Source organism: Pleurodeles waltl, chromosome 4_2 (assembly GCF_031143425.1).
Source record: "Pleurodeles waltl isolate 20211129_DDA chromosome 4_2, aPleWal1.hap1.20221129, whole genome shotgun sequence".
NCBI lineage: Eukaryota > Metazoa > Chordata > Amphibia > Caudata > Salamandridae > Pleurodeles > Pleurodeles waltl.
Genome location: NC_090443.1, coordinates 418764622 through 418777261, shown reverse-complemented (window position 1 = coordinate 418777261; position 12640 = coordinate 418764622). Strand labels below are relative to the sequence as shown.

General features: G+C 44.0%; 2 protein-coding genes across 7 annotated transcripts in view; one reads left to right on the top strand and one right to left on the bottom strand.

Annotated features, from left to right (window-relative positions):
- The window catches only part of LOC138292835 (dedicator of cytokinesis protein 7-like), a 512184-nt gene that overhangs the window by 126886 nt on the left and 372658 nt on the right, over positions 1-12640 (top strand). The window lies entirely within an intron of this gene.
- Positions 286-9687, bottom strand: ANGPTL8 (angiopoietin like 8). The gene is made up of 4 exons (XM_069233341.1): positions 9260-9687; positions 2274-2444; positions 1517-1627; positions 286-668 (listed from the first exon to the last, which is right to left on the bottom strand). Exons 1-4 carry the CDS (start codon positions 9599-9601, stop codon positions 636-638), a joined length of 657 nt encoding a protein of 218 aa, XP_069089442.1. The 5' UTR covers positions 9602-9687; the 3' UTR covers positions 286-635.

Here is a 12640-nt window from a genome sequence, read left to right as displayed (position 1 = left end):
CATCTGTTACCCAAGTGATGCCCGTGTGTGAGGGAAGCTTGTGCTGGCTATTCTCTGCCTACTCTGAGAGGTAAAATTGGTACTACTGTGTTTTGTGTAGAGTTCTACATATGCACGACTACAAGCCTTACTATGTGTTCGGGTATGTCTGGGTGTGGGTGTCTGTGTGTGAGAGAGAACATTTTGCCAGATGCAGTGCGTTGTCCAGGTTACTTTGCTACTGTCTAGGTTGTGCTCACTTGAAGGTAGAAAGACGTTCTCTGAATCCAGACCATAATCCCCATGTAAAGCCTCACTTTGCTGTTTAATACATTTGTAGCATATTTATTTCCATTATGTTTCGGCTCTTTATAAAATGGCTAGCAGCAATTATGATATGATTTTCTTACAGATCCATGGTCTTCAAATTATTACTTTGAGAACATATTGGTGCAGATCCTTTGGCAGTTCCTGTGTGTTGAATCTGCAGTCTTTTGGGGTTAATGTAAAGTGTGTGTTCTTGGAGTGAGACAAAGAAACGCTTCTTTGCTGAAATGTTTTTGTTGCCAAATTTGGCAAGGAGGACTCCATGTGAGGAGGGGTAATGGTCCAGAATCCTGGAATGAACAGGAAAATTGCACCAATCCCTGGTGGTTTCAGAGTTGACTTATTTCCTGATTATTTGTGATCTGTGGATAGAAAGAGCACAAGGAGTTATTGGAGCTGGTGTGTTAAGCATAGAAAATGTTACAAAGCTGGACTAATAGTGTTGAAGGCACTCTTGGGCTGTTCTTATTGGCTTGTGGGCTGAAAACAGGACTTTCAGTACTGTGGGCCAAGGTGCATGATGCAGGTCGTCTTTGAGTAGACAGAGGTCGCAACTTTCGTGCCCTTACACTTCATATTACTTTCACACTTAATGCCCCTTTACCTCTATACGTACCAGAACCATCATGTTGAGTTTAACACTAATCCTATAACTAGCCCTAACCTATGAATCTTTTTAAATAAAATTAAATGCTTTTAATGCGTTTAAAAAAAAAAAAAAGCAGCCCCAGCCCTCTAAACCTTTAGTTCATGCTTGTCCTAAACCTGTCTGTCAGCCACGATAATATTCAATTTAGGTAACTTTAAATCTATTAAAATAAATTGCTGTATTTAATTATCTGGAGCTCTATACCAAAACCCAATGCAATAAATATGTTTTAAATTGTTTTCATTAGTAAACTCAATGCAGGGTAGAAATTTAGTCAACTTGAAAATAATCACTGAAGGTATCTCTCACACTAACCAAAGTATTAGGTATTACCTGTGTCTACAAACCCCATCCCACAGAATAGCCTAAAGACCCCAAGCAGTTTGCTCCCCCTTGGTGCTTACAGCCCTAGATTGTGTCTCGTGAGCCCTGAGACAGTAATCTTCCCCACCCCCAAGCTCTCTATCAAGGTTTTTACTGTCTGGCTGTTATTACAGTCTTGGCCTATGTGGGAGCTGGACGCTTTCATATTTTATCTCCACACCAGTGGACGGCACTCACCTGCTCCTGGATCTGGGACAGCTGTTGCCTTTGCTGGGCCATCTGCCATTGCTGATGCTTTACCATGTCCATCAGGGTGCGTAATGTCATGTTCTGCTGCCCAGTTTGTATCTGGAGTAGAGATTAACACAAGATAGGTTAGTAATCAAGGAGCATGCTGTTATGGCTAACCTATCTGAGAAGTGAAAGATGTTAGGACATTTGGTGCTCTATCTCGGCCTGGGATTTCTTTCTGTATCCTTTTTTCGTGCTTGTATTAATGATCTGTCAATAAATGCCCTCCTCTAAGAAGGTACAGCACTGGCTGGGCATTGATGTTATTGAGTATTACTCTCTGTATTCTGCAGTTTCTGAGTTTCCAACCCCCTTCTAGAGTAAGACTTTACTATTTGACTTCACCACTTGAAAGATCATTAAGGTTTTAAGTGGAAAGCATTGGCCCTTAAGGTGGAGTGTGGTGGCACATCAGTACCAAACAATATCTATCAAGGATACTGTCCAATAACTACTCACTGCCTCAGGATCTCCAGAAAAGGCTCTCAAACTCTGACTAGGGAGTGGATTGCACCAAAAGTTTGATAACCCTCCAGTATGTTTTGAAGTTTATATATGCTGTTGTAAGTTTGAAGTAATCTGTTCCCAACTTGCTAGTTTGCTGTTACTTCGGCACATCCTTTCAGCAGTACTCTCACTTTCCAACACGCTGACACACTCCCACACTTCTGGTGTTGTCTTGCCAAACCATTTTCACTGTTACCTTCAGGTGTGACAAGTATGATGACCTGTTCTTCACAGCTGGCCTGCTCGACCGGCTCAAGTGCTGCTCCAGCTTTCTCACTTGTTCTTCCAGGGCCCTGTGGCTGTCAAGCACTTCTCCAAAAGATTTGAAGATGTTGGATGACTGCCTTTGAATGGCTTCTTCCTCCATCTGTTTGAGAGAAAATGTGTTTTAGCCACAGAAACAGTCAGATGCACCCATGCTATTTAGCCTATCCACAGCTGTGCTTGTGTCCAAAATTCTGAGTCCCCAGAAACGAAGTGCCTCTTGTTTCTCTCCTACGTACAGAATATATGTCTCATGTTGGAATTAAACTGCAGTCTTAAATTCAACGGGTGTGCCTTCTGTGTTGAATAATTCATAGATTCACATTTTGTAATAATTTCCCATTGTCAAACTGTATTCCCAGCTTGGTGATCGGCCATAATTCATTCATATAGTATGACTTGCAGATTTATTAAGTCGATTTTTACTGTAATATTGTTGCCTCTTGATTGCATTATGTTCTTTTTGACTTTGTAGAAGTCTCAATCATTTGACAATTTCTTTCACACATTTATTATAATATATTAGAGGTACGACTGTTGTTCCTGTTCGCTGGCCGTAAAATATTTTCCATCTGAAATCTCTCTGAAAGAAGTAATTGATAAAAGTCGCAATACAATAAATCACACCCACAACTTGATTTTTGTTTCATGTCATCCATTTCACGTTGCTCAATGAATTGTATTGTTTAGTAATTACATTTTTATGACATATCATACCAGTGATGAATCAGCAACACAATAGGGTACTACTCTTGGGAGATGCAGTCTTGCATCAGCCGTGTAACATTCTTGAGGTCTAAGGTCTAGATTGCAATCCACAGAAAATTGCATTATGCTACCAATCATATTATATAGTCTGCGAAGTCGAGCCAGGAGCAGCAGGTGGAGACCAGTAGAAATTGAGAATTTACAGCTTGCTTCAAGGATGGAATTGTGGGTGTGAAAGACTACTGGATTTCTGGTCCTAGGCTGCTTTCAGATCCTAATGGGAAGGATTCCACAATAAGAGGGACTTAACATTTGAGCCCTTGACCTGAATGCCTGGGCTGGCTACTTTGGAAGGAGGAGTTGAATAGGGGAAAAGGGAGCTGGTGAGAGAAAGGATTAGCAGCCCAGCAAGGGAGAAAAACTTCCTATAGTTTGGTTAGTATCCCAAGAGAAGTGAATGCAAACAAGGTTAGGCTTGAGTTGGACTGTAAATAAAAGGGGGAATCAGGTTCAATGAACACATTCCAACACATACCCCCAACAATCAACCCCCATCAGACTCTCTCCCCCGACTCTTTGTTTCCCTTCCAGCTGCACACACCCATGCAAGATTGAAACCATAAGATAAGACGGTAAAGGGAACATGACTAGCCATGGACAGGAGTGCATTAAAAGAATTGTCAGATACAGCTGTAGTTCCCCAAAGAACGACCTTCACACTTGATATAGAAATCAGTGTATCACGCGCAGGTCACGCAATTGATTCCATCTTAAATCATCCATAACATTAATAAAAATGAGTATCAAAGAAATGGAAAATAAAGATGCCTATCCAATAATGACCTAGCTACAATACAGTTTGTAATGCGCTTTGAATAGATGATCACTTAGTCATATTGTAATATTGTTGATCAGCGCTTAGACCTTTTCTTGTGCTCTTGGGGCAGTTGGGGGTTACTGGGTGGCATTAACTGCTACAATGATATTTACTACTTGTATTCCGGGGCCCTAAAGCTGTTGCAACCCACCTGGATGTCTCAGTATTCCATTTTATCACTGCTTATCACCGCTTACTCTAGGAGGTAATGCGAAGAGGCCAGGATTCATTTACTGCAGTTTCAAGGTCAGTAGCCACTGGCTACTTGTGGAAGGGTCACTGCTCAAGGTTGCCAGTACACCATATGTATTTCTTAGTGGCAGGTGGATGGAAGGGCCTCTATCTTAAAATATACTGTCCTGGTAACATTTTTATAATGGTGAAGGTACCCACTGTTCCAGGATCACCAGGGAGCACAGTATTCACTGCACGGCTGACCAGTGCCTGGGACTCCTGATCTCAGTTTTTACTGGTGATATCTAAAAACTGTGAGGGTTAAGAAGACAATTCTGTTTCTGAAATCAGTGTGATCACCTTCGCTGATGGCACATTACCACTGGCTCCAGGATCAAAGTTGATGTTCATTAGGAGTTGTACTCATCATCTGGAGAGCTTTGTATAGGCACCTGCGGGATCGGGGACCGAGCAGGCTCACCCTTCTCTATGGCTAAGATGGGTGGAGCCTTTTCTGAGACCAGATGTTATTTCGTTTAATGTTGCTTCTTCTGGCCATCTGGCTAGGACGGCGACTTCTGACGGGCAATAGGCTCAGTCCGTCAAAGCTTGTCTTATGCAGGTCTATCCGTCAATTGGGCTTTGACTGTCTGTGAGAAGGGTCACCTCTTCTGGTGAGGGCACTCCAGAAGACCAGTACACCTTCCTTTCTGCACACCTCTGCAGATGATTCACAGAAGTAAATCTAGCCTAGGGGGCTGACACATAGTTCATCCTTAGTTGCACCTAAACATTGAGAGAAATGCTGGCTGGAGAGACCAGTACTTACAATCCCATTATTAGCTAGGACTTGCCAATCAGGTGAGTGGGGTTAATCCAAACAGGAGCCATTTCTAGGGATATGTTAAATACAGCAGGGAAAGGTAGGTTTTCCACTAGCAAGGAAATTATGGCAACATCAAAGTGTGATTGGAGGCTACCTCCGCCCCCACCTACAGACACAACTGTTTTCATGGAGCAAGACAGGCGATGACTACATGTAGTGTGCGGTGTCCGAGAGAAACATTAAAAGCTTCACAAAAAGGTGACCACTGTAGTGTAAAAAAGAAAGAATCTCAGCCTCTTCATCTGTCCCTGCCATGAACTCTACCATGAATCTGTGTAATTAGGCTCTTACAAATCAATACAAATATTACAGTAAAACCTCATTTATTTCCCAGACATCAGGGAGGCAAAGAATCCTTGTTAAGGGAGATTACATAAATTACCTAGTGAAGGGCTCTTCCTTATGAGTAGAGGTAAAACAAAAGGTTGTAATCCCACTACAAATTGAGCTAATACCATCCAGCGCCTCATAGCTTGGATTGATAAGACCAGACCCACTTTTTAGAAAGAAGGGGTGCTCTTTAGGTGCCCCATCAACATCACCGCTCAAAAACAGTCGGCTCATAAGAATGTCACAAGAATGTCCAGCTCTCTGGAGGCAAAAAGTGTGGGCCTAGCAGGAAAACGTTCAATGGCAGGGTAGCAAAGTTTCACAAATCCATATTTAGCACTTGTGTGCTACTAAGCACTCTATTCAGTCACAGCACTCTCTCGTCAATCTCTGTTACTAAAATGTTCGACGTGGTCCCATAAATGTGGGTTTTCTTTTTTGAGTCAATAATGGGTTAGCTTTCCCACAATTGCAAAAAAGTAAAAACACATTTTATTTTCTTGATTCACAGAGTCTTGTAAGACTGAAGTAATAAATTAACAGATATCTACTCAACACAACAATATAACTTTTTTAATTTCTTGTCAATTAATGATCTATAGCTGAAGATTGAATGGAGAGGGGAAGATATTAATTTTATGTACGAGGTGTTTATAAAGTCGTCAACTCCACCTCACCACCCCTCTCCTTCACCCCAGTCTCTGGGAAGAAAGCTGTCTGCAGAGGTATTCTCTTAAGTATGACTGGAGTAGCATTTTCAGCAGGTGGAATTGAGTTTTATAACCAGTTTCCCCACCTTGCTTGATCCTGGACAACTAATGAAGGGCCTAATACTCAAAGGTATTTGTGGTTGAAAACCTTGCGATTTGCAAAACCACAGTGTATGCACCTGCAAAAAAACACCTCTCTGCAGTCTACAAATAGGAACTGCTTTTCTGGCTTATAAAAGAGCGTTTGCAATACATTCCGAATCACAAACAGGAGGGGAAGTGAAAGTTGTGTTACCTGCTCGGTGCGAATTGCAAACTTATTCATCAGTTGTTTGAAACCACAAATGCAATTATAAACCATGGATGAATTATCAACTCCCGAAGTGGGGAGGTAACTGATTAGCAAAGCAGAAACTTACCCTTTCGGAAATTGTCTAACGCTCAACATACATGTTCCCCCAATCCCCGCTGCCTTGCCTGCCTGAAAACATTTTTTTTTAAAGAGGCACCTTTCACTTTGTTTGACACAGTTTTTAAAAACTGTGTTTGAGCATGGAATGCAAACTCGTGGATCGGAGGTCTGCTGGGCCTTATAAGCCTCCATCACTGTTTGCAACCATTCAGTGGGGGTGCAAATGTGCTTCATGCCTCAGTAATACTAATGAGTAGGTCTGGGTGGAGTTTGCGTGGAGTTCCGCGTAGCAGAACTCCACGAAGTGTCAAAAAAACTCTGCTGCGCTACGCAGAGTTCAGCAAGCAGCGTGTTTGGGTAAGGCGCATTGTTCGCACTGATTTACAGCGCCGGAGTTTCTCCCGCACTGGAAAATTAGCGTGAACGGTATTACCGGCAGAGGGCACTAACTTATTTTTGCCGCTGAGTAGATCATTTTTGTGGTTACGGTACATTGTCACGTGTTAAAATTAAGGGCAGCTTGCAAAGCAGTTTGTGACTAATTTGCCTATGCCTGTTTCCAAGCTGCCTTTAGTACAGTTAGGCTCCTAGTTTCACTGTGCTCCCCTCTCTACCAGAAATATTAATTCTAAATGTTAAGCATCATGTATATAATGAGGCATTAACATTTATGCTACAATGTAGACAAATCTAAATTTTAGCAAAACTGTCATCTTTGCACGGAGAGGGTTTCCCCACAAACTAGCTATAATCCATGTACCTGGTGTTTAGCCAGTTGACTGTCTTGCTGGCCCTTTGGTTCTTTGGTCTCTCAGCTGACTGTGGCTTCTCCACTGGCTCTGTGGCCCTTGGCCTATCTGGCTAACTTTACATCTCACCATCTAGACAGTCTCGCTCTTGCCCCTTGCTTGTCTCCTCCTGGCCCCTTGACTCTCTCTCTCTCTCTCCCTCTCTGGCCCCTATACTGTGTCCCTGACCCCCCCTATGCTGGCAGTCTGACCCCTATGCTGACCGTGTGATCACCAGACTAGCCGTCTGGCTCTTGGACAGGCTGCCATCCGCCGACAGTGAATCCCTACTACTGCCCTAGTCAGCCCCCCTCCCTCTAAAAGACCCTGATCCAGTCACTCCCTTAGCACCTGGTCTTGCTGAGTCACAGGTGACCTACCTGCCTGTGTTGCAGTGAGGGTAAACAGAGGACGCATTGCAAAATGTGTCTGGGGCACAGGGGTGATGTAATGTCAAACTTGCCTTGCTCGTAGTTGGGGGAGGGTTGGTGGCATTCTCACCGGCAGTGTCAAGCTTCTCAAGCGGCTCGGTCGCTGCTGGTATCTCTCCAGATACCTTTAAGTGCAGACTAGTGAACCAAATTAGAAGCTTTTGCTTGGCGCAACTCATATATGTATGCCAAATTTGAAGAGCATATATTCGAAAAGAAAGTTTGTGTTTACTGATTTGACTTAAACTGTGTAGAGAAAAACAGTTGAATGTCCAAACTATATTTAAAGATGATATTTGAGTAATAAAAATAAAGCGGTGTTGGGGAGACTATTACTAGTATTAAGTTGGGACTAGGAGCATTGCAGCTGTGGCAGTTATTTATTCCCATGTAGAGGCATTCCACATTGACAAGGCATTTTTACATTAATGCTAGCAACCGTGCTTAAAGCATGGAGGTGAACACTGCTGGTAATCTTGCATATGGAGGCGACTACTGTAATCTTGTCTGATGTAGTTAAACCTACATCTCTAATACTATTAGTAGCTTGGGAGGATTTCCATTGAAAATAAGTAGCTCTTATTGCAGAAATGGTTGGAGATCCCTGGTTAAGCTCCATTCTTTCCCATTTTTAAGCCTTTTCTGTTTGTACCCTCTCCCCTGAAACAAACTGCATATTGAAAATGTAGATGCGTCTGTTGCTGCGTCTTGTCTTCACTGAGCTCTGAGGCGTGGCTGTTCTTAGTGTGCCACAGACATCTCCGGTCATACGTTTTACAGACCCAAACTTAGACAGCAGAGCATTCACTTGTGGTTGAAGTTTAAGTTAGCGAGCCACTTACCACATTTCACAGGTCGGAAAGGCTTAGTTGTGAGAAAGCAGCAGTGATTTCCCTTAGGCTTCACAGCTTTTAGAGTCAGATAGCAGAGGTATCCCTCATGTTACACTGCTGCTTGTGCTTGTACAGGACAGTTGTCAAACTTTTCTTTACTAAAACAGCGTTAGACACACTCAATAAACGCATTTCACGTGGTCGGATTTCAATTACCAGAGCCATTCACGAAATTGTGTAGGTTTTTCCAAGATGACACTGCAGGGGTGACTCAATTTACACAAGCTTTCCAGCCTGGGACAGTACATAACTGCAAAGAAGCCTCATTAAACTAATCAACATTTTCATTTTCATTCCTGAATTCTTGCACTTTTTTTGTTCGAAAACGATGTTGTTGCTTGTTTGAGGAGAGGGAAAAATAGTAAAAGATTTTTAAAGAAAACTAATAGCTCTTGATAAAACAGGCATGTCTCAAGCTACAAAGACCATAAAGGGGGCAGAAACCAGCTACTGCTTGGGACCATTCAGGCCACATAGCATACAGTAAGTTTATTCTCACCAATCTTTCGCCTTGGATAACAGTACTGTTAGTTTTTAGTGAACTCACAGGCTCAAAACTCTCATCTTACATGCTCAGGCTTTAGACAGCTGAGCTATCCCTCTGATTTCACATATTGTACAAGGACAGTCCTTAGTCTGCACATCTGCTTCTCCAGTTGCACTGATAAAAGATTTACACCCGCCAACTTCTAGGCTTATGCCTCCTTACCTGCAATCCCTTGATGGTCGTTTTCAGCTGTTCTGCATCCAGTCCAATTTGCCTGGTCTCCCGATCCAGCATGCCTAAAGTCAGATTATATGTACTCAGGCTGCTGTTAACCCGCTGGAGTCTGCGCTCTGTGTTGTGATAGGTGTCATGCAGGGCCTGGCTCAGCTGTAAGACCCCGTACACCAGCAGGTTCACATCCTCCTGTAGGGCTGGCCTTGGCGATGAGAGCAGCGTCGACATCATGGGTGTTGGCGGTGAAGTGAATTTGACGTTGTCCTCTGCTCGCCACACAGGCACAGCCTCGCAGGTCCAGATGAGGCTAAGTAGTAGCGTGGGCCACATGCCTAGGATCAATGGAACCTCTGAAAGCAGCAGTGCTCCAGGATGTGCTGGGACATGGGAGTGCTCTCCGAAAGCACCAGCTCCAATGCAAAGGCTGGGACAGTCTCTGCCCGGTTTCATGTGTCAGCAGATTGTTTTGGCAGTCTTCCAACGCTTCGTGTCTCGTTTTTTTCTACTACAGTCAACTGTGGGCATATTTCAGTTTGATAAACCTGCCAAAAATACTGTGTTTGGGAGGGAAAGGCTTTATGTCTCGCCAGGAAGTCTAGTCCACTGGTGAAAGGGCATTCTCTTATTGGGAAAGGCTCGTCACTAGTCACAGAAAGCGTATCATTAAGTCCGATGTGCCTCCCCGTGCTTTACCGAGACGGAAGCCATGTGGGTGGCATGCTGTGATCCGTGTTCTACCACGGACTCCTTGTTCTTTAGTATTACACCTGCGCTGCTACAGACAGAAAGCAGTCTGCTGACCACACCGGTCTTTTATTATTTCTGAGATCAGAATGCTGGGCTATCCGTTTTTGAGGTGATTTTGTACTGCACCGAGCAAATGGCCACATATTGACAGGACATAGGGCCTGATTATGACCCTGGCGGACGGCGGAGGCCGTCCGCCAAGGTACCGCCGCTGAATGACCGCACCGCGGTCAAAAGACCGCGGCGGCCATTTAGACATTTCCTCTGGGCCGGCGGGCGCTCTCCAAAAGAGCGCCCGCCGGCCCAGAGGAAATGCCCCTGCAACGAGGACGCCGGCTCAGAATTGAGCCGGCGGAGTTGCAGGGGTGCGACGGGTGCAGTTGCACCCGTCGCGTATTTCAGTGTCTGCTTAGCAGACACTGAAATACTTTGCGGGGCCCTCTTATGGGGGCCCCTGCCGTGCCCATGCCATTGGCATGGGCACGGCAGTGGCCCCCAGGGGCCCCGCGGCACCCCCTACCGCCATCCTGTTCCTGGCGGGCGAACCGCCAGGAACAGGATGGCGGTAGGGGGTGTCAGAATCCCCCATGGCGGCGCAGCAAGCTGCGCCGCCATGGGGGATTCTAAGGGCAGCGGTAAACCGGCGGGAGACCGCCGGTTTGCCTCTTCTGACCGCGGCCGAACCGCCGCGGTCAGAATGCCCTGCGGGGCACCGCCGGCCTGTCGGCGGTGCTCCTGCCGACCCTGGCCCCGGCGGTCTTAGACCGCCGGGGTCAGAATGACCCCCATAGTGTTCTTCCCATTCCTCAGCCCCTCCCCGGGCAGCCATGCCCTTGCTACGACCCTGTTCTGTAGCTTTTTGATACTTTATTTGCCAAAGCCTTCCAGACGTGCACTGCACCCCCATTCCCTCCACTCTGTGGTGTTACTTTTGGTCACTGTGATGAAATCTTTTTCAGGCAAACACACCTGACTCCGATGCACTGATGTAATCTGGTCTGCTTGGCAGCCCTTCCATTGGCTGCCCGCCCCCTATGGACAATGGACCATGGAGGCGCTGTCTGCCTAGGACCATCACAACAAACCAATCAGAGGTGGAGGAGGTGCTGTAAGCTGTTGCAGAGTTTGATGACGAAATATGTAGAAAAATATATGCATGTGTATCCTATTTGTACATTTTAACTAATAATGTTGTAACATTGCTCTTGTAGGAAATTTCAAATCATTTTTTTAACCTACAACTTTTAAAATGTTATACACTTGTTTTCTTATGTTTACATATATGCTCTTGTATTCAGCATACATGTATACATGAAGCCTAGATAACATTTTTGCAGAAGTGAGCTTATTAAAACTCTAAGTAGCGTTTTACAGTTTGTGACAGACCTTTTCATGGACCACCTTTATGCGCACATAGCTCAAAGTGTCCCATCAAATTTCCACCAAATTTGCCAAGTCCATAGACCTAGTGCCTACCTCAAAAATGGTGCATACTATTTCTAGTCGTTTAGACATAAAGCATAGAAAAAACAGTCATATTAGGTAGTTTACAAAATATACAACATTTATGTTAAACTACAAAGCCATTATAGATTGAGGTTTTGCTGCTATGAGGTCATAATGACTTTCACATTAGGTGTTGAAGAGTTCCTTTAGCATCTTGCAAACACTGCATGAAGCATAAATAGGTGTGGCTTTTAGTCCCGTTAAGAACATTTGTATAAGCAATTGACATTTGCAAGCAACATCACAAGTGAGTCAACAAAACCTGTATAAAATGAACCCGATTCAACAGCTGTGAAGACTAACCTGCGATAATTTAAGAAGCATTAAGAAATTTACATTAGTAATTTACATTAGTAAAGTATCAACACACATGAATATTAGAAACATTTATCAAAATTATTCCAAATGTCTCAAAAATGCGGTGCCCCACTGTAAATTCTTCACGTACTAAAGAAAATTTCCAGATTTACTGAAACTGGTTGGTTTGTTTTGTTTTATCCCTCAGAACACCAGATGCAGATCAAGATGCCGTAGTCGACTATAGACTAGTGGCACATCTTCCCTCACTTGGCTAAGTGATAGAAAGGTGTAACAGACCAACGTGAATCACTCACACCGTCACAACAACATCCATCATATTTAACCATGGGGAAGCCTGTCTGCTGCATCCACTAGATGTAGTGGCAGCCTTTGACACCAGAGATTACCAGAGACTGATCAAGACCATTTAACCCTGTTTCGGATTGACATGAACAGTGCTACTACCATTGTTTGCTTCGTAGCCCTCCCCATCTTAAAAAAAAAAAAAAGAAAACAATTACTTAAAACTGGTGATACTTGCTTTGCTATTCCACTAGCCGCTTATGTAGTACTATTTAGGCTCCCACAATTTATAACCACTTGTAGCTTTCTTGAAAGATTCGTAGGTGTACATCCAACAATATGTGAATTACACACAGCTTTAAATCAAAATCACAGATTTCAGGAATGTCATTATTCTCAAACAGTCCCCAACTAAAATTAACAAGCATTTACAATGCATCGGGTCTCGCGTTTGCTCATGTTAGAGCTGATCGCGTTGTAAACTCCTAACCCGACTTTTCCCCTATCGGGCAA